Source organism: Salpingoeca rosetta (assembly GCF_000188695.1).
Source record: "Salpingoeca rosetta unplaced genomic scaffold supercont1.14, whole genome shotgun sequence".
In the NCBI taxonomy this organism is placed as follows: Eukaryota; class Choanoflagellata; order Craspedida; family Salpingoecidae; genus Salpingoeca; species Salpingoeca rosetta.
Window position 1 is genome coordinate 172,597 of NW_004754920.1, and position 20,000 is coordinate 192,596.

General features: G+C 56.8%; 1 protein-coding gene across 1 annotated transcript in view; it reads left to right on the top strand.

Annotated features, from left to right (window-relative positions):
- The window catches only part of PTSG_06153 (ryanodine receptor type 1), a 30,641-nt gene that overhangs the window by 10,446 nt on the left and 195 nt on the right, over positions 1-20,000 (top strand). The window contains exons 27-62 of the mRNA XM_004992988.1: positions 1-320; positions 572-793; positions 1,042-1,171; positions 1,457-1,622; positions 1,833-3,024; positions 3,250-3,384; positions 3,679-3,783; positions 4,030-4,509; positions 4,698-4,904; positions 5,117-5,263; positions 5,428-5,490; positions 5,713-6,202; positions 6,483-6,561; positions 6,734-6,959; positions 7,148-7,242; positions 7,519-12,502; positions 12,770-12,835; positions 12,990-13,068; positions 13,240-13,307; positions 13,447-13,548; positions 13,690-14,075; positions 14,297-14,466; positions 14,709-14,822; positions 15,090-15,252; positions 15,525-15,534; positions 15,716-15,851; positions 16,118-16,382; positions 16,603-16,662; positions 16,944-17,193; positions 17,615-17,698; positions 17,862-18,386; positions 18,593-18,629; positions 18,848-18,942; positions 19,308-19,379; positions 19,562-19,599; positions 19,826-20,000. The exon at positions 1-320 is cut by the window's left edge and continues 46 nt beyond it; the exon at positions 19,826-20,000 is cut by the window's right edge and continues 195 nt beyond it. Coding sequence (XP_004993045.1) covers positions 1-320; positions 572-793; positions 1,042-1,171; positions 1,457-1,622; positions 1,833-3,024; positions 3,250-3,384; positions 3,679-3,783; positions 4,030-4,509; positions 4,698-4,904; positions 5,117-5,263; positions 5,428-5,490; positions 5,713-6,202; positions 6,483-6,561; positions 6,734-6,959; positions 7,148-7,242; positions 7,519-12,502; positions 12,770-12,835; positions 12,990-13,068; positions 13,240-13,307; positions 13,447-13,548; positions 13,690-14,075; positions 14,297-14,466; positions 14,709-14,822; positions 15,090-15,252; positions 15,525-15,534; positions 15,716-15,851; positions 16,118-16,382; positions 16,603-16,662; positions 16,944-17,193; positions 17,615-17,698; positions 17,862-18,386; positions 18,593-18,629; positions 18,848-18,942; positions 19,308-19,379; positions 19,562-19,599; positions 19,826-20,000 — 11,936 coding nt within the window. The remainder of the gene's footprint in view (positions 321-571; positions 794-1,041; positions 1,172-1,456; positions 1,623-1,832; positions 3,025-3,249; positions 3,385-3,678; positions 3,784-4,029; positions 4,510-4,697; positions 4,905-5,116; positions 5,264-5,427; positions 5,491-5,712; positions 6,203-6,482; positions 6,562-6,733; positions 6,960-7,147; positions 7,243-7,518; positions 12,503-12,769; positions 12,836-12,989; positions 13,069-13,239; positions 13,308-13,446; positions 13,549-13,689; positions 14,076-14,296; positions 14,467-14,708; positions 14,823-15,089; positions 15,253-15,524; positions 15,535-15,715; positions 15,852-16,117; positions 16,383-16,602; positions 16,663-16,943; positions 17,194-17,614; positions 17,699-17,861; positions 18,387-18,592; positions 18,630-18,847; positions 18,943-19,307; positions 19,380-19,561; positions 19,600-19,825) is intronic.

A 20,000-nucleotide genomic window follows, 5' to 3' on the forward strand; every position in this document is an offset into this window, starting at 1 on the left:
GTATGCGCATGGCAACCGTGCCCATCGCGTTTGTTGACGTCGACAACACCACCAACGGCAACACCAGCACCAGCACCAGCAGCGAGGGGGATACACACGCACTTTCGCGTGCAGGGAACACAGACGCCGATGTGGGTGCGATGACATCAGCAGCGACAACTGCAACGAACACAGCGACTGCCAGTGCGCCGTCTGTTGACGGTTTGAGCGCGGCGGAGAAGCGGAATGACGAAATCAACACCGGAATTCTTCTCCTGCACGGGCCGTTCTGTGAAGGCGCCGCAGAGGTGTTTGTGCCACGCCCACTCGACACAAGCAGGGTGCGTTGCTGCGGCGTGACGTGTGTTGATCAAACTGTGAGCGGGTGGGCGAGCAGTTGCGTGCATGTGGCGCACATTATGTTTTCACGTGTACTCACGTGTGACATTGACGTTGCTGATTTCCATACGATGTTGCGCCCTTGTCACACACAAACACACACACACACACACACGCAAACACACACACACACACACAAACACACACACACACACACACACACACGCACACACACGTGCCATCGCTTGTGCAGGTGCAACTGCCCCGTGGACTGCTGGATGAGGTTGGGGAGCAGCTGGCAGAGAACGTGCACGAGATCTGGTCAAAGGGGAAGATTGAGGACGGGTGGTCGTTTGCGGCCGTTCGTGACGACGGAGCGAAGAAGCACCCCATGCTGATTCCCTACGATGAGCTCTCAGACTCGGAGAAGGCATATGATCTTGACCTTGCTGTGGAGACTCTCAAAGTCCTTCAGGTGCGACGGAAGCGGGGTGGTTCGCTGTCGTGGTGTCTGTCATTATGGAGCAGGTTTCTCTGTCGCACGTGTGTTGGTGTTGTTGCTGAAACATCCGCATGATTGCTGTCACACAGCCCTGACTGACCCACTCAACCCGCAATTCTAACACACACACACACACACACACACACACACACACACACACACACACACACACACACACACACACACACACACACACACACACGGTGGACGACCTCGCAAAGACGGCTGCGTTGTTTTACTCTGGCCACGTGCCCCGCTATCTTCCGCTGGACCCGCGGCTGTACATTGTTGAGCACCAGCTCCACCCGCTCTCCTTCACCATCAAGCAGACGGCACTTGCAGAGCAGTCAGGTCAGCTTTTTCACGCTGTTGGTGGTGGTGGTGGTGGTGATGTTGTTGTTTGCTGCAGTTGTAGCTCATGCTCGTGCTGAAGTGTTGCTTGTTGTTGCTTCTTATTCTTCCTGTGTTTGATCATGCATGGTTTTTTGTGTTGCTTGTGGTGCAACTGTCCTCACGTGTGTCTGCACACACATGCGCACACACATACACATGCACACACACGCACACACACATGCACATGCACACACATGCACACACACACATGCACATGCACACACGTACATCCAACAATATCAGCTGGCATCCTGCCGCAGCCCTCGTTCCGGAGTTCGCTCGGTGTCCGGTTGAGCGGACTCTCGGGCCGGTTCGCCTTTGCCATCACCTTCAGCGTGGAGGACGACTTGGTGACGAGCTGGTTTGGGCTCACCACCGCCATCTTCATGCCAGGCTTTGAAGATGAGAGGTGAGCCCGAGGAGGGGGGGGGGGCGATACCAGATGGAAGCCGCTCGAGAGGGAGGTGGGGGAGGGGAAGATGGTTTCAACGTGGGTGATTGTAGCTGCACTGCTGGTGTGTCGAGTAATTTTGCGTGACAGATTGCTGTTGATTTGTTCCATGTACGTTGTTGTCTGTACTCACGCGGCACATGCCTGCCTGCTCAATCCACTCAACAGCAACGCGCGCGTGGTGGTGAAGCATGTGCAGAACACGCAGCAACACCAGCCAAAGCAGCAACAACAACAGCAGCAGCAGCAGCAAAAACAGCGGTCGGCTGCGCGTTCTGATCGCAGTCGCGGTCCCCTGACGCGCCTTCAACGCCGGCGCTTGTCGTCCTCTGTGGCCAGCTCCGCTTCCACGTCAGGCAACACTTCACCGCCAATGGCTGAGGAATCATCAGCACCGTCATCATCATTGTCTTCTTCGTCTCCACCCAACACGCGGACGGTGGATGCACGCCAGGGGCTGTTGTTTGAAGGAGCGAGCGTGTTGCGTCATGCAGCTGTTGTTGCAGCCGTGCGAGACCACCGCCCTCTGCGGTTCATCATCGAGCTCAACATTGATGCGCGCACGGCGACGCTGTCGCTGGATGGGCGCACGGTTGCAACACGACACATCAGCAACCGCGTGCAGGGTGCCCTGTACCCGTTCTGCTCGCTGGATCCAAGCAGACACACTGCGCTTCGCATCGACTTTGCGCCTGAGGGGCTTCTTGCCCCCGTTGGTCCGCTGTCACGGGCAATGGTGGCCACTGCACTGGACAGCCCAACACCACACGCATACACACGCACCACGTGCAGCACTGATGTCCTGAACACTGGCAGTGGCCATACTGCTCAAGCTGGTGCCGATGGTGATGGCGGTCGTGGTGGCGGTCGTGGCGATGGTGACGGTGATGATGATGATGATGATGAAGGGGACAGTGGTTTGTTGCTCATCAGCCAAACGCGGTCCAGCACGGCTGAGGAGAGCACAGGCGACACCATGAACAGCGGCGCAGCTGACGATGAATATGTGTTGCCGCGCAATCTCACGCTGTTCCTGCTGCGCACAGACGCGTGGGAGCCCGTACACCCACAGCCTTCGCACTCGACAGCAAGAGCAACTGCCGCAGACGTCTTCACGACTGGGCATCAAGCACGCAGCGGTGGCGATGGCGAGAATTCAGCGCACGGCGGTGGCGATGACGCGGGTGTGTCCGGTGCATGTAAGGTGGTGGACGCGTCGTTCCACTGCCGTGTCGGCATGGCGGCCGCACGTGCGCTTGTGTTCTCAGTTCCCCTCATGGGGCGGGTTGATGCGCAGTCGCTGTTGGAGGAACCCCGCTTGGCAGAGTACGCGGCAGAGACCATCAACCTCCTGGGAAAAGTATAACACACGTGCTTGCTTGCTTTTTCGCTTGTTCGCTTAGTTGTGCGAGGGATGTGTTTGTTGCCTATTGGAGCATGCTGACGTGATGCATGCGTGTACACAAATGTGTATTTGTGTGTGTGTGCGTGTGTGTATGGACATCAGAGGCATGTGTGTGCAGATTGCAACTGTCATGCTGTGCTCATCATACGTTCCCACCTCACCCCAACATCGCATGTTCAGGTGTGTGCACACGGTAACGATACCGCCATCCAGCTTGTCTCGCGCGTGTTCACGCCAGACATCATGCACGCAACGGTCAGCAGCCAGTACACCGACAGCCGTGTTCGCCTAGCGGCCTGGGACCTCCTCTTTGAAGTGAGTCGATGTGTTCATGTGTGCGTGTGTGTGTGTGTGGGTTCATGTACGCGCAAATGGTTGTGCTTTTGTTATTGCGTGTTGTTTTTATGAGATTGCGTTTGTTCTTGGGATGACGGGTGTGTGTGTGTGTGTGTTTGTGCGTGTTTGTGTGTGTGTGCGTTTGTGTGCGTGTGTGTGCGTGTGTGTGTGTGTGTAGTTGTTGCGGACAATTGTGCCACGACTGTGAATGCTCACATGATTCCCCTCCCCCTCTCTCTTGTCCTTCACCACCGTGTTCCCTTCCTGCCACAGATGCACGACTCACGCCGCCACGTCAATAAAGGCGGCCCGTTCATTGTTCCCTGGCAGGACGACGCAAGCAAACGTAGACGCATGTCACTCCACTCTCTCAAGAAGGTGTGTTGTGCGTTTTGTTTGGGTGTCTTGTGTTTTTTTTTTTTTTTTTTTTTTGGGGGGGGGGGGGTTGCTGATGTTGCGCGAATCACGTACACATGCGATGGAAACAGCTCACTGCGTCTTATTACACAAACACACACACACACACACACAACGCACACACACACACACAACGCACACTGTATGTATACACAACATCCATGCACACTCACTGACATACGATCTCGTACATACACGCGCTTGCAGTCACGACAGCTTGAGCAGTTGCGGGTTCAGCGCGACCAGCAAGAACAGCAGCCACTGCGCACAAGAAGAGGGGCAGCAGCGACAGCGCAGACCAGCCCACAGATGGAATCGTTCTCGTTTGGCATGATGAAACAGGCTGCACTGGATGGACTGAAGCTTGAATTGCTGCGAGCAACACAGGCAGGCGGCGTGTGCTTTTCGCTGCAGCAGACCATCATTGCACGCCTGCTGCTGGTTTGCAGCCGGTTCATGCGCATGATGCTGTTCGAGGAGCGAGACATGCTGTGCTTGCTCCGTCTGATTGACGCAACCCGCTTTGCTGGCACCAACAACAGCACCGACAACGCCAACAATGCAAGCTGCAACAACGCTGGCAACAACAGTGCAAGCAACAACAACGCCGGCAACAGCAGTAGCAGCAATGTGTTGGTGTCAAGCCCTGACATTGGGTTGAACCTCATCGGCGTTGCACAGATCAAGGTGGGCAGCATTGCAAACACACTGGCGCATGTTTTGCGTCGGATGTCGTGCGTGTGTGTGTTTTGAAAGTCCTGTGCTGATTGCGTCATGTGCAACCTCTGCAAGGTGTGTTGGCTCATTTGGTATTGTCGCATCTTAACCCCCACTCTCCTCTTTCGCTGTCCGCTTGGATGTCAAATGCCGCGCAGGGCCTGAGTGACGCGGTGAAGACGGCGATGGTGGTGTTGTTCCACGACTTTTGCGACATCTTCATGGAGCGGTGGCTGCTTGATCTCGTGTCATGCGGTGTCACGTTCCTCTCAACGGCAGCGGACCTGCAGCAGCAGCGCGCACACAACATGCACCTGCACGAATCAAAGCTCGATGTGGAGATGCGCAAGCCCGTCGCACAACAGGTGATGTGTTGCGCTGCGTTGCGTCCCAGACACGTGAATTGGCAACAAGATGCATGTTTGACCCACACACGCGCCTTGTCCTGCACATGTCCACACGCACACACGCTAACATGCATGTACGCTGAGATGCTCGTACACGCTCTGACACACGTGTACGTGGTGTCTGTCACTCACATACGCGCACGCTCACGATTGCATCTCTGTGTGTACAGATTGAAGGGTTTGTTGGCACAAGGGGTGCACCTGTGCGGATGAGCGCTGATGATGGTGGAACAGATGACACACGCGCGCAAATCAACAGTCAGCGGCTTGTGCTGTGGAAGCAGCTGAAGTCATTCTACTCCACGTGGATCCACCAAGTTCGTTCCCGTAATTGCGTCGCCCTCACATACACACACGCACATACACACATAGAGACACACATATTCGTACAATGCGTTGGTCATCGAGCACACCCACATAAGTATGCACTTTATTCTCCAACTGATGCTCACGCTAATCAATGTTGCATTTGTGTCGACAGAGAAGCGGGTGGCAGCGGTCGCTTGGCGAGCTCATCACGGACAGCACAACAGCGTGGATGCAGGTGATACGCCGTGTGCTTCAAACATGCCATTCTCCTCCTTGCCTCGCGCACTCATTTGCTCATTCCCTACATGTCCCTCCTTCCCACAGCCTCGACGCTGCGTGAAATGCATGTCTCTGTTCACATCTCACACAACTCCCTCCTCCCTCCCCCCAAAAAACAAAAACAAAAAAATACCAATCTCACTTCCATGTCTACCATCATGTTTCAAATGATCACCAGGATCCGAGGTCGCACCAGCGCCTGGTGTATCTGTGCTCGTGGCTCCTGTACCGACAGCATAGCACCGTGCAGGAAGCCCTCGACATTCTGCCCAACTTCTATCTCCTCAGCACCGCGGCGGAGCCCGTGCGCGTGATGGAGATGGTGGAAGAGCTTCACCTTCGCCTCACATGCCTGATGACGGAGGAGGAAGAGGTCAGGGTCGTCTCGCTGCTGCGTGCACTCACGCGCTCTCCAATCCGCGCCACGCACCCGGACATTCTGCGAAGTCTCGACTGCCACACGCTTGCTGTGCGCGTCATTCACTATGCTGTTCGCCACGGTAGCGCCGCGCAGCGGTTTGAGCTGGTGCACGCTGCATGTCGCTTTCTCGTGCGGTTCTGTCGCACCCACGCCATGTCCGGTAGCATGGGCAACCAGGCAGCCCTCTTCCCCCACTTTACAGGCCTCCTTGACCTCCTCCTCGCCAACCCAGACTACATCTTTGACGGTGTGTGTGCGTGCGTGCGTGCGTGTATTGTGTGTGTGTTTGGACTTTGTTCTTGGCGTGTGTGAATACTTGTATTTTGTGTGTGTGTGTGTGTGGGTGTGCTTGGACTTTGTTCTTGGCGTGTGTGAATACTTGTATTTTGTGTGTGTGTGTGTGTGTGTGTGTGTGTGTGTGTGTGTGTGTGTGTGCGCGCCCGTGCTTTTTTTTTTTGTTTGTTATGTGTATCCCTTGCTCGAGTCAAACATGGCAGACGTCAGCTGACCAACTCGTTGTTTTACAGATGAGGCCTTTGCCGCTTTGGAGGAAAGTACGTCCGGCAGCGTGCCGTTTGTGGTCGACGTTCTCATCGAGATTGTCAGGTGTGTTCGGGTCGTATGTGTGTGCGTGTGCGAATACCTTGCTTGTGTGTGTGTGTGTGTGTGTGTGTGCGCGCGAGCTTCTTGCTTGTATGTATGTGTGTGTGCATGGCTCTGTTTGTTGTCTCGCCCTCACCCATCCAACACGTTCCTCCTCTCCTCGTTGTATGTGCAGGGACAACGCGCACCTCTCGTCGCAGGTGCAGCTGGAAACAATCGACCACATCATCGACCTGCTCGAAGCAAGCCTGTCCTCGGAGGTTGTAGATGGCGAAAAGGTCACCGTCGTCACGTCGTTTGGCAGCAGCCGCCTGCTCTCGCTCCTGAAGCACATTGTCAACGTGCAGGGCCAGCCACTCGATATCGGCGCATCCATGGTCCTGCGATCACTCACGCGCAAGGTACGCGCGCACGTGGTGCATGTGTATGTGTGCGTGTGTACGTGTATGTGTGCATGTGTGTGCAAGTATGCGTGTGTGTGCTTGTGTTTGTATTGAAGTGTATCAGCTGCAATTCCTGCCTCGACGTGTCACAGCTTCATCTTCCCACTCATGCTCGTGCTGCTGGCACAAACCCGCGTGCTGTGCAGGTGCAATGCCTTCAGCCGGCGTTTGCGGCCAACGCCACGTCTCGCCTCCTGTCAGAGATGCGCGGACCAGAGACGATTATCACGCCAACCATACGGTGTGTGCTTCGTGCATGTGGGTATTCATATGTGTTCGTGCGTGTGTGCGCAGACATCAGTACGTAGGCGAACGTTTGTTCGCATGTGCTGTTTGCGTGCGTTTGTAGTCCCGATTCACCATTTTTTGTTCCTCCTCACTCACACTCACACGCACGCACACTCACACACTCACTCACTCACTCACACTCACTCACACACACGCACACGTACGCACACACGCGCGCGCGCACTCACGACCTCTCTTCGCAATCCCTCCCACGCAACACCATCGCCAGGTACCACGTGGACCTGGTGGAGCTGCTTGCAGCGTGTGCGGAGACGCCTCTGCATGAATTGAGCGCCAGCTCGTCAACAGCAGCCGTATCTTCAGCATCACGTCGCAGTGGTGTGTCAACGGCAGGTGCCCAGCCTTCGTTTACGACCCGCAATGGTGATGAGAGCAGCAAAACTGCCATGCTTGCCATGGATGCTGACACTCAGCTTTCAGGCATACCAGGCGTGGCGGGCAAAGCAAAGGCCCACCGCCCGCCGCTGCACTCGCTCTCGTGGCTGAGCAGCTCAGCACGAGCAACGCCAGTGCCAGGCAGCCAGCCCACAGCGGCAGCAATGCCCACCATCACAACAGCAGGGGCCCGCGGCACTGGGCTCGCCCTGCAGTCCAAGCTGAACAACCGGAGGGCGGTGGTCTCGTCTGCTGTTCGCTTCCCGCTCACCAAGGCACCATCGCTTGCTGCACATTCACTCAGTGGCGGCGATGATGACGACGACTCCCATCATCACCACCACCACCACCAACACGACGGCCCCGCGTCTGGTCAAGACGGCACGTCAGCGGGCTCGGGCAGTGGCAGTGGCGAGGACAGCGCACAGCAGCAGGGCCAGCAGCATGATGGCCGGGACAAGGGCGAGGCTTCCACGATGAAGTCTGCTGTGCATGCGGTGGCGGCAGCGGCACACGAGAGCACGCAGACGGTGCTGCGGACCCTTCTTCCGCAATCTAGCCTTGAAGACATTTTGCGCTCGCCGGTGACCCCGCAGGCCATCAAGACGCCGTTTTTCAACTTCTTCCTGGCCGTGTTCAAGGTGGTGGACCAGGCACAGCTCTTTGACCTCGTGCGCCACGTCATTCTGCCGGACATTCACGCGGCAATGAAGGAAATCGATCCCAACGATGGTGACGAGGAGAATGGCAGTGGTCGTGATGGTGCTGACAACACCACCACTGCCACCGCCACTACCACCACCACCACCACATCCGCAACGACAGCAGGAACAGCAGCATCAGCAACATCAGCACGCACCGCAGCGTCATCGTCGGCAGCGGCACCAGCAGCATCGAGCACTGCAACTGCACAAGGGGCAGCAACGGGCGAAGGCACAGTCAGCCCGCTGTCTCGCAGCTCCAGCGTGTGCAGCCTGTCATTCTTGGCCATTGCTGCGCAGTGCCCGATCAAGCACATGTTCAAGGTCACGCTGCCCTTCCTGTACCGCCACGGTGCCCTGTTTGCCAACAGCGAGGAGTATGCCTCTCTGGTGGAGGACGTGATTACAAACCTGGTCAAGTGCGCACCGCTCGTCGGCAAGAACCTCAAGCGCACGCGTGACCTGAACCTGTGCGTGTCCACGCTGCTTCGCTACTCCAACCCGCGCTCCCTCGTGCGGTTCCTCCGCTCTGCCGTGCGCTGCCTGCGCCACGACCTCTTCAGCCCCATGTCACTGTGCCTGCTGCGCGTGCTGCGTGACTTTTACACCGCCCACGCAGACTACTACCGTGGTGCGTCGTCCTACACGCCCGTGTTCCGCAGACAGGCCGACACCGACGCGGCTGCACGTGACACAGGCAACTTCCCCTTTGCAGCAGCGGCGCGCGCTTCCTCCTCGTCACCCGGCCCCAACACATCCGGACAGCAGCAGCCGCTATTGGCGTTTGACATCAGCGGTGGCGGCGGTGACGGCAGCGGCAGGAGCACGCCGCTGCCCGGACCAGAGGTGTATGGCGTTGCTGGCGATGACTGCATTGAGGTGAGCATGGCTGCGTTTGTGGAGGTGTGGCAAGCAGCGCTGCACACACATCGCAACCTGGACAAGGCGCCCGCCAACTACACGGATCCGCTGCGCACGCTGGTGCTCGAATGCCTGTCATCCGTGGCGGCTGCTGTTGGCCCGGCCATGCACACGCAGATGGTGGCTGGCGAGAAGCGGTGGCTGCAGCGCGATCCCCGCGGCCCGTACCGCCCCGCACCGGTTGACACGTCGCACATCACCCTGACGGAGGACCTGGAGGCGCTTGTGGACGCTTTTGCCAAGCGCTCGCACGAGCTGTGGGCGCTGGCGAAGATTCGCCAGGGGTGGGCCTATGGTCCACAGCGCGACGACAGTCGGAAGAAACATCCGCTGCTTCGCCCATACGAGGAGCTGGCGGAAGAGGATAAGGCATACAACCGCGAGACGAGCCGGGAACAGGTGAAGGTGATTATGGCCCTTGGCTGGACCATCAAGAAAGCAGACAGCTTCACGCTTCAGCGGCAGCGCGCGGCACGGCTGGCCGCCACGCCATCGGAGCAAGAGCGCTCTCGCCAGCACCAGGGCGGCGGGAATGGTGGTGACAACGACGATGATGACGACTCTGCTGGTGAAGAGCAGACGAGTGGCACTGCCGGTGCAGCAAGCAACGCACCTTTAGCGTCTGGCACGACGACGGCGAGCGCCACCCCAACCACGCTCTCTCGCAGTGGGAGTGGCGGCCGTGGGCTGACGGGCCCTCTGTCTCGCTCCGCATCCGCTCGCATCAGCAGGCACCTGGAGGATGACGATGATGATGACGACGATGACGATGCCGACGAAGATGGCAATCACGGTGGCGGAAGCGGCTCGGCCCATGGTCCTGGTGGTGGCCGGGATGCAACGCGGTCCATTGCATCATCCGCGCCAACCACGTCATCGCCGTCACCAGCACCGGCCCTGCCGCCCTCGCAGTCGTGGCGGCCACAGCCCGTGAACCTCTCTGGCATCCGGCTGAGCGAGGATGTGCTTGCAGTGCGAGAGCAGCTCGCAGAGAACTCGCACGACGTGTGGGCGGTCAAGAAATTGCAGCAGCTGCGCAGTACGGGGCAGCGCCACCCCGACCTCATGCCATACGATCAGCTCACCGACGAGCAGAAGGCGTACGATCGTGACTCCAGTGCAGAGACGCTTCGATACCTCATTGCCAGCGGATATGAGCTCACGCGCCGCACGAAGACGACGCGCAAGGGCGTGCGCTTTGCGCTCATGCTGCTTCGGCTGGTTGCTGCCGTGGTGGTTGGCGCTGATGTGAGCGCAGAGCAGGCAGCGGCCGACGGGTTTTCCTGGCCCTCGCGCGTGCGTGTGCATGACGACAACGACGAGACGTGGCCGCAGGCAGTTGTGGATGAGCTCACGTGCACGAGCCACGCACCGCGGCGCACGCCAACACCCCCCTCTTCCACGGGTGGCGGTGGCGATGAGGAGGAGGAAGAAGGGTCTCGCTCCCTCCCTCGCATCCGCCCCCAGCGCCGGCGGTCACGGCAGCAGGGTGTAGCGCACGAAGCACGCGCGAAAGGCACGACAGGTACACAGGGCAATGCGGTGGTGGATTGGCAGCGGCGCAGCAAGCAGTTGCGGTGGTTTGTGCTGCCACTGCTGCAGCGTGTGCTGGAGTGCTTCCGCGAACACCTACTGCCAGCGACACGCTACACGCATGGCGGCGTCCCCGAGCCAGAGCACCGCATGCTGGCCCTGCTCGTGCAGGAGCTGTTGCGCAGCACGGCGCACATTGACGACGTGAACATGGTGCGCGGGTCGCTGGTGGCCATCGTTCGCAGCTTCTACCTCTCTGCGGCGCCCTCTGACGATGCTGAGAATGACGAAGACACGCCTGAAGCACCAGCACCAGCAGCATCGAAGCTCTCGCTCTCAACAACAGCACCAGCAACGGGATCAGCAACACCAACAGGCGCAGCAGGAACAGCAGCAGCAGGAACAACGACTGGTTCGTCGTCAAGTCTTATGAAGAGCGCCTCGACGGGCGGGACAACACGGAGACGAAAGCGCCCATCCTTCGCATCTGCCATGAATGCGCTCCGTCTCGTGCGCTCACGGACATCACCGCGGTCCCGTCGCCGCCGCTTTGGAAGCGGCATGCAGCCGGCGGAGGGTGCTGGTGTTGCCTCGCAGTTTCACGCGCAGCTGGCAGCGTCGCCCACGGCGCAGGGCCATCCACCGGTTGTGAACCAGCTGCTTAAGGCATGCGCTGAGCTGTTCTCGCAGTTCCTGCACCGATGCGGTGACGTGCATGTGCCATCGCAGCGACACGCCACACGGTCCCCGCCTGCAACAAACGAGCACTCTGCGTCAGCACAAAGCACAAACACTGGCGACACAGCAGGAGCAACAGCAGCACGCGGCGGCAATGAAGGCGACGATGATCACGAAGCCGTGCGCCAGCGCCTTGCACGCGTGTGTGCATCGGTGGTACTGCCCATGCTGCGGGCGTTCTTTGAAACCCACGGGGGCGCCACGTGTCTGCTGTGTGACGTTGCAGACTCGCACATGCGTACGGTGCTTCATGCATGCAGCAACCCGGTGTTGCTGACAAAGCTGTCTGCCCTGGATACCTCTGTGCACTCCTCTGCTCGCTCATGTCTCTTTCACGTGTCGCGCTGCATCCCTACACCGTTCACGCCAGACCTCAACACGAACCACGCTCGCCATGGCGATGGCAGTGATGTCGATGATGCCGATGATGATGATGATCGTGGTGATGGTGTTGATGATGAAGAGGACGCTTTGCCGACCACGGTGGATGGTGCTGTTGCGATGCTGGAAAGTGTTGCAGACTCGCGCCACCTGGAAAGTTCACAGGCAGGGCGGCTGCTGCGCCTTGTGCCCATGCTGTGCGGGCATTTGACGCGGTTCACATCGAGTTCTGGTGACTCTGCTCCCGTGCACACGCTGGAGACAACGGCCACGCTGCTCACGCGCATGCACATGCGGCTGTCGGGCAACAGCGACACGCGCCACCTTGCACGGCAGCTCACGCCGTTTGTTCAGGCGGTGCTGCGTATGCCCAGCTTCAACTTGGACCTGTACCTGTTCTCTGCTGTGACCACCGCGGCACTATCTGTAATTGACCGCGCCCCGGAGTACGAAGGCCTTCCCCACGCCACATCCGATGAGCAGCTCAAAGAAAGCACGGCACACCTCATGACCGCACTGCCGCTCATGGCATCCTACCTGCAGGTGTGTTGTGTGTGTGTGTGTTTGTTTGTTTTGTGTGTGTGTGTGTGTGTGCGTGCGTGTGTGTATTTGTTTGGTTGTTTGTTTGTGTGCATGTTTTTTTGGTTTTTTTTGTGTATGTGGGTGTGTATTTGTTTGTGTAAGTGTGCGCGTGTGTGTGTGTGTGGGGGGGGGGGGTTCCGTGTCTGCCGTGCCCGAGTAGGCAGTTTGACCTCAACTGCGCATGCGCAAGCGCATGCTCATAACATCTTTCTCTGCTTGTTTGAACAGGCGCGTGTTGAGCGTTACAGCCTGCTGATGCAAAACCATCCAACCATGCTGAAGCCAACAGCACAGGTGATGCTTCCAGCACCAACCATTCGATGTGGCTTGCTCGCTTGCACGTGTACATTGTGAAATGGTTGTGCAGTTTGAGTGCTCGTTGTTACCCATTCTCATGTCTCACCGCCACCTCACTGGCTGCTGCCTCTGTTGTGTTGTTGCTCTGTAGGATTTGGTACGCTTCCCCGTTGCCGCGCGCTTGAGTCAGGCGTGCGTCAGCATCCTCAATGTGTACACTCTCAAGCAAGGTTTGTCCCGTACATGTGATGAATTGGCTGACGTGGGCGGACACTTACAGTTTGTGCTGTTCACACACGCACGTACACAAACACTCGTGTATCCACATACACACACATATACTCACACACTCACACACACACACATGTCACTTCATCCGTCGCCCCCCCCCCCCGATTCAGACGTGAGCGGCATCGGGCATGCCTTCCGCTCAACGTGCAGCGCTGCGGAAGTGGACGCGAACACCACGGTGCGCGGGGGCATAAGCGCGATCGTGTGTGTGCGTGTGTGTGTGTGCGTGTGTGTGCGTGTGTGTGTGTGTGTGCGTTTGCGTGCACGTCAATGCCCACTTCCTCACGCCCTCGCATGGTTTTGTTTTGTATGCGCAGGTGTTTGTGCAATTGTGCCGGGAGAAGCTATCCCCTGAGGAGCTGCTTGCTCTCCGTCGAACATCGCAGCGCTTCAAGGACGCAAAGGCGGATCCAGCGCAGGTCAGCCACTGCCACCACGCAATGCGCCAGCACGGGATGCTTCTACCCACGCACTGTCCTTGCTCTTTGTGACATGAGCACTTACTCACACCAGTTTGCTTGTTGCACCGCCTGTTGTTTTTCCATGTTCCTTTGTATCAGGTTCGCGCGTGCATTTCACGCATGCTGGAGAGCACGAAGCAATCGACATCATCGTCAGCATCATCGTCTTCAACGTCGTCGTCAGCGGCCAGTACCACAGCACGCCAGTCGCGCTTCTCGGCCTCCATCACACTGCGGAACACAGAGCCGGCGGCGCCGCAAGCCGCCCGCGTGCTGTTCCTGTGGCAGCTGATGCGCGCGTACCGTGTGCTGAAGCGACGCCAAGAGCAGCGCGCAAGCAGGGGCGGGGCACCACGCACTGCGGGCATGTGGCGACGCGCTCTTGTGATGCAGCAGAAGAAGCACATTCTCGACTGCTTACGCATGGTGCCGTTCTACCGCAGCTTTGAGCGCTCCCAGACAGACAGCATCAGGCACTTTATCAGGTGTGTGTTGTGTTGTTGCGTGCGTGTGTGTGTGCTGCGTGTTGTGTTGTTGCGTGCATGCGTTCCTGTGTGTGTGTGTGTGTATGTGTGCGTGTGTGAGCGGTTTTTTGATGCAGTCTTGCTGTTATGTGCATGATATCTGCTGCCTTTGTCTTGTGTGTCTGCGTCTTTGAGTTTGCTCTCACATTTGCCTGGCAACAATGATGTCGCATGGTATACAGGGCGTTCCATGACGCGTGGCTGGGAACGGAGGAGACAATTCGCGTGAATGCAATGAACCAGCAGCTGGAAAGCGCGTCAAACATGTCTCGCCCTCTTCCTCTCACTGAAGGCGATCGCGGTGACGCCCTGTTGCGGCTCATCAACATGCTCACCGCTCTCGTCACAGAAGGTGCGATGCGTGCGCCGGTGTTGCTTTGTGCTGTGTTGTCGTAGATGGTGTGTGTGTGTGTGTGTTGTGTGTGTGTGTGTGTTGTGTGTGTGTTGTGTGTTGTGCGTGTCGTCTTTGTTTCGTTTAGTGTGGGTTCTTCGTTCGTGTGGCATGCCTAGCACTGGCACGCACATGTGCTTCTTCGATTCCCTTCTTGACATAACCTCACTGTTGTGTCACGTGTTTTCTGTGTCAACGTGTAGAAGAAAACTTTGGCGTGCCCGCGGCCGACAAGCACCGTGTGTTTGTCAACTTATTGCAGGCGCTCAGCAAGCGCTGTGACTGGCGCGATGAGTACAGCATGGACCTGGTCGAAGGTGTGTCAAAAGTCAAAAGGTTGCGCAAGTGTGTGTGTGTGTGTGTGCGCGTGCGTGCGTGCGTGCGTGCTTGCGTGCGTGTATGTGTGTGCGTGCGTGCGTGTATGTGTGTGTGTGCGTGCGTACAAGTATATTTGCACAAACTTGCATAGGAGACAACGTCACGCGACCTCGCAGTGAGGCAACACGCCATGTCCATCTCACACCACCGCTTGCAACCACTTGACCATCATACCATCGCATCACGATGCCCACTCCTCTCGACAGGCGACGATGACCTTGACGACTACGGAGACGGCGCCAGCACGGAATCAGCGCTTGTTGAGCAGCGCCGGGAGACGAGGGAGAGGAGACAGAATCAGCTCGCAGAGAGGGGCGCGTGCCGTCTCGTCGCTCGCGGCATTGCGGCGTTTGCCCAGTCAAAGTCGAGGTGTGTGTGTGTGTGTGTGTGTGTGTGTGTGTGTGTGTGTGTGTGTGTGTGTGTGTGTGTGTGTGTGTGTGTGTGTGTGTGTGTGTGCGTTTTGTTCCGTCATGGTGAAATGCTCACTCTTGAAGCACATCCCACCTGCAATGGCCCATCCACACACAGCGGTTCTTCACGGATGACTCTGTTAACACACTGTGTATCTGTGCCTGTTTTCGCCCGTGATTGCTGCTCTGAATGCTCTCATGTCTGCGTGCAACCGTGTTTCATGTATGCAGACACCGGCATGTATCGTGAGTGCTTGAGCCTGGTCGATGTTGCTGCGAATGTCGCAGCCAACACACCATACACGAGCTATTGCTGTCCTTCCGCCATGCTCCCGTCCGCCCTCACGCCCCCATCCACCCATTCATCCATTGTTTTTTTTTTTGTTCCGCCGCGACGTCACCATCACTACCACCAACGACAGGAGTTCCGGGCCAACACGCTGCAGCCTGCGATGGACTGCGCCCTGAAGCTGGTGATTGTGTTCACGCAACTGCGGCAGCTTGGCGATGCCGCTGTCAACACCGAGCTCGCAACCTTCCTCCAGCCAGGATCAGCAGGTGCGCGTGTGTGTGCGTGTGTGTGTGTGTGTGTGTGTGTGTGTGTGTGTGTGTGTGTGTGTGTGTGTGTGTGTGTGTGTGTGTGTGTGTTGTGTGTGTGTGTGTGTGTGTGTGCGTGTGCGTGTGTGTTCGTGCCCACCCCCTTCTCTTCATCTCAAATCCAACTGTCTCGGCGACTGTTCACGCTGCCCAAACACGCAATCTCACATCAAACACACATGAACGTCCCCAATGCCCTCCACCCCATGAACGACTTCATACGGCAGGCAAGCTGCTGATGCGGCACTTTGAGAAGGAGCTTGCGGTGGTTGAGATTGTGGGCAAGAGCGGGCGCGTTGAACGTGTGTTCTTCCCCGTCGATCCATCGCAGCTTGCACTGTACTTTGCGCCGGAGGTACAAGAGACAAAGGCGGCGTTTTTGCGCACTGTCGAGAGGGAGAACACGAAGCTCAAGCACATTCAGTTTGTTGATTTCTGCGAAGACACCATCTTCGCCATGAAGCAGACGACGCAACTTCTTGGTGCACCAGGGTGAGCATGGGTATTGCAGCATTGGGGTGTTGGTGATGCTGCTGGTGATATTGGTGGTGGTGGTCCGATAATTCTTGAATGGTGATGCATCTGACATCCGTTACCTGTGTGCATTACTCACCCTTGCTGCACTTTCTACTTGATGCTTGCGCTCCTACTCCTTCCCGCGCTGACATTCGTCCTCCGGCCACTGCTGTCACCCTGTCATCGCCGTCATCAGCGACAACACCGGCGCTTCTGCGCTGGGCGACTTGGCCCATGAACGAAGGCATTCCTTTTGGTGCGTACGTGTGTGTGTGTGTGTGTGCATGCATGTGTGTGTATGTGTGTGTGTGTGTGTGCGAGAGAGAGACAGGCAGAGACAGAGACAGGCAGAGACAGAGACAGGCAGAGACAGAGAGAGACAGAGAGAGAGAGGACACACACAGAGCGAGAGCGAGAGAGCGGAGACAGAGTGCGTGTACAGATTTCTATGTTTGTATGTATGTCCCTGTGCGTCGCTCTGGTGCGCCTGTCCGCACTGCTAACGTCTAGATCCCTCATGACTGGTTCTGTTGGCAGGCGGTTCGAGAAGACAGCGACGGCATGGTTACGCGTGTCCTCGTTCCTTGCCAACTACCACAGCGTGTTCCGCACCGCGGCCTTTGCCATCGTGCTTGCCATCAACATCAGCCTTTTGTACTACGAGGGCCGACCGACGAAGCAGGCGTCATCAACAGCACAGCGGTTCCTGCAGTGGTGTTTGCCCACCATGACGTCTGCCCATGTCCTCCTCTCCTTCCTCCTCCTCATCGCCTTCATCATGCTCAGGGTGCGTGTGCGTGTTGTGTATTGTGTGTGCGTGTTGTGTATTGTGTGTGCGTGTTGCGTGTTGCGTGTTGTGTGTGTGCGTGCGTGTGGGTGCGTGCGTGCGTGTGTGTGTGTGTGTGTGTGTGTGTGTGTGTGTGTGTGTGTGTGTGCGTGCGTGCGTGTTGTGTGTGTATTTGCGTTTTCATGTTGTGTCTGTGCATATTGTGTCTGTGCATGTGTGTTGTGCGCGTTCGTGTTTGCAGCCATGTGCATTCGTGTGTGCAGTCATGTGCATTCGTGTTTGCAACCATGTGCCTTCGTGTTTGCAACCATGTGCATTCGTTTGCACTCATGCACCTGCGCACATATGCGTGCGTGTGCTTCCCTCCACGCTCGCTCACATACGAACATACACGTGCACGTGCCGTTTTGTGCTGGAACAGGTGCCGATGATTCTGTTCAAGCACGAGAAGCAGATTGTCCGCCACTTGCGGGAGGTTGACGTCGAGTGGATGTCGGACAGGCCGGTGCGTTGTTTTCATCGGGTATCTTGGCGACGGTGGTGGCACAAGTGTTGGTCGTATGTTCACGTGCCTCTCTCCACAAGTACATGCTCGCTGTTTTCATGCATCCATTCCTTGTACACACACACACACTTACACAAGCACACACTTACACACGCGTACGCAGACGCTGAGAGGCATGTTTGATGTGGACGCGCTGTCCCGTGTGTGGCACAACCTGGCGCTGACGTCACGGAGTTTCCCGATGATTTATCACGATCCAGACGCACGCGAATACGCGCTGGAGCAAGCGCACAACGAAGGCGTGGACGTTGACGGGCTGATTCCGCCACTGCGCGACGGCGATGGCAAACACGTCTACTACATGTGGGCACTGGGCCTCGTGCTGACCAACTCTGCGTTCATGTACCGCGTGTTCTATCTCCTGTTCAGCGTGATTGGCGCGGCGTCCACGCCGTTCCTGTTCGCTGTCCATCTTCTGGACATTGCGCTGCAGAACCAGGTGCTGTTCAACGTGCTGCAGTCTGTCGTGCACAACGGGCGGCAGCTGCTTATCACCATCGCCTTCACCGTCTGTGTCATCTACATCTACACCGTGATCGCCTTCAACTTCTTCCGCGTGTTCTTTGAGAAGGATGACAAGAACATGTGTGCGTCCATGCTCGAGTGCTTCGTCTTCATGATCAACGCGGTGAGGATGGATGGCATGCGTGCATGGAAGGGGAGCGAGGGAGGACAGAAGGTTGTATGTGTGATGCGTGTACTTGTGTGTTTTGGAGAGGGGGGAGGGCATGTTGTGTGCCATTTCTGCGACGTTGGAAAGCTGAAGTGCGTCTGTTGTGTGGTGTGTTGTTCACCTCATTCACACTTTATTCCTGTGTGTGTGCATGTGATCAGGGTCTGCGCTCTGGTGGTGGCATTGGCGACGAACTCGGTAATGACCATACGCACACGCCCACGCACACGTGCTTGATTGAGCCTTCACCTCGCATCATGTCAAACGCAACTGTTGCTGGTGCTTGTGCTGATTCTTGCGCTGGTGTTTATTTTCCCTCTTCGTGGCACTGTTCATCGTGTTCGGTGTCAACGGTTGTGAGTACGGCAATGCAACGTGACCTCCACTCCCCCACCGCTTTCGTGCAACTGTTGCAGAGCCTGCGACGGGACACGAGCTTGAGTCATACCGCATCATGTTCGACATCACGTTCTTCTTTGTCGTCATCATCATTCTCCTGGCCATCGTGCAGGTGCGTGTTTGTTTGTTTGTTTGTTTGTTTGTTTGTTTGTTTGTTTGTTTGTTTGTTTGTTTGTTTGTTTGTTTGTTTGTTTGTTTGTTTGTTTGTTTGTTTGTTTGTTTGTTTGTTTGTTTGTTTGTTTGTTTGTTTGTTTGTTTGTTTGTTTGTTTGTTTGTTTGTGTGTTTGTTTGTTCGTGTACGTTCGTGTGGGTGGGTGTGTGTGCGTATGTGTGTGTGTGCATGTATTTCGTTCGTTTGTTGTGTTCAGGTTGTACAGCACCATGCGGTGACCATTCCCTGACCACATTGCATGCGTATTTCTGACTGAACCATCTGCACTTCGCTGACCACCACTGCCACCACCCATCGCATCACAGGGTCTGATCATTGACGCATTTGGTGAACTGCGTGATCGCATGGAAGCCGTCAAGCAAGCAAACGACAACCAGGTCCGTGCATTGATATGACAACACCATCACCAGCAATGTCACCCGATGTTACTGTCATTGTTGCTCGTAGTTGTTGTGGTTTCCTCAATATGGTGTTTGATCTTGTTTGTTTTTGAATTCACTCACGTAGCCATTCTTGCTCCCTTCCACCCCGTTCTGCGTGATTTTGCATGATTCATCAGTGCTTCATCTGCGGTTTGACGCGACAGGACCTTGACAAGTTGGTTTTCCTGCTTGTGCGAATGTGTTTGGCGTGGGTCTGTCCTGCGGTCTGGCTTCTCCGTTGTCTGCAACACACACACTCACACACACACACACACACGCACACACATTCACTCACTCACTCACTCACTCACACACTCACTCACTCACACACACACTCACTCACACACTCTCTCTCATGCACGCCATGGTGTGTGCACGCGTGTTGCTGCTGCCGCCGGTAGGACACCGCATGGGTTCAAGATGCACGTGGAGGAGGAGCACAACTTGGACTACTACCTCTTCTTCTTCATGCACCTGCTGCACAAGCCCGTAACAGAGCACACGGGCCAGGAGAGCTTTGTGTACGACCTTTACCGCAAGCGCGACTTCAAGTTCTTTCCTGTCGGCGAATGTTTC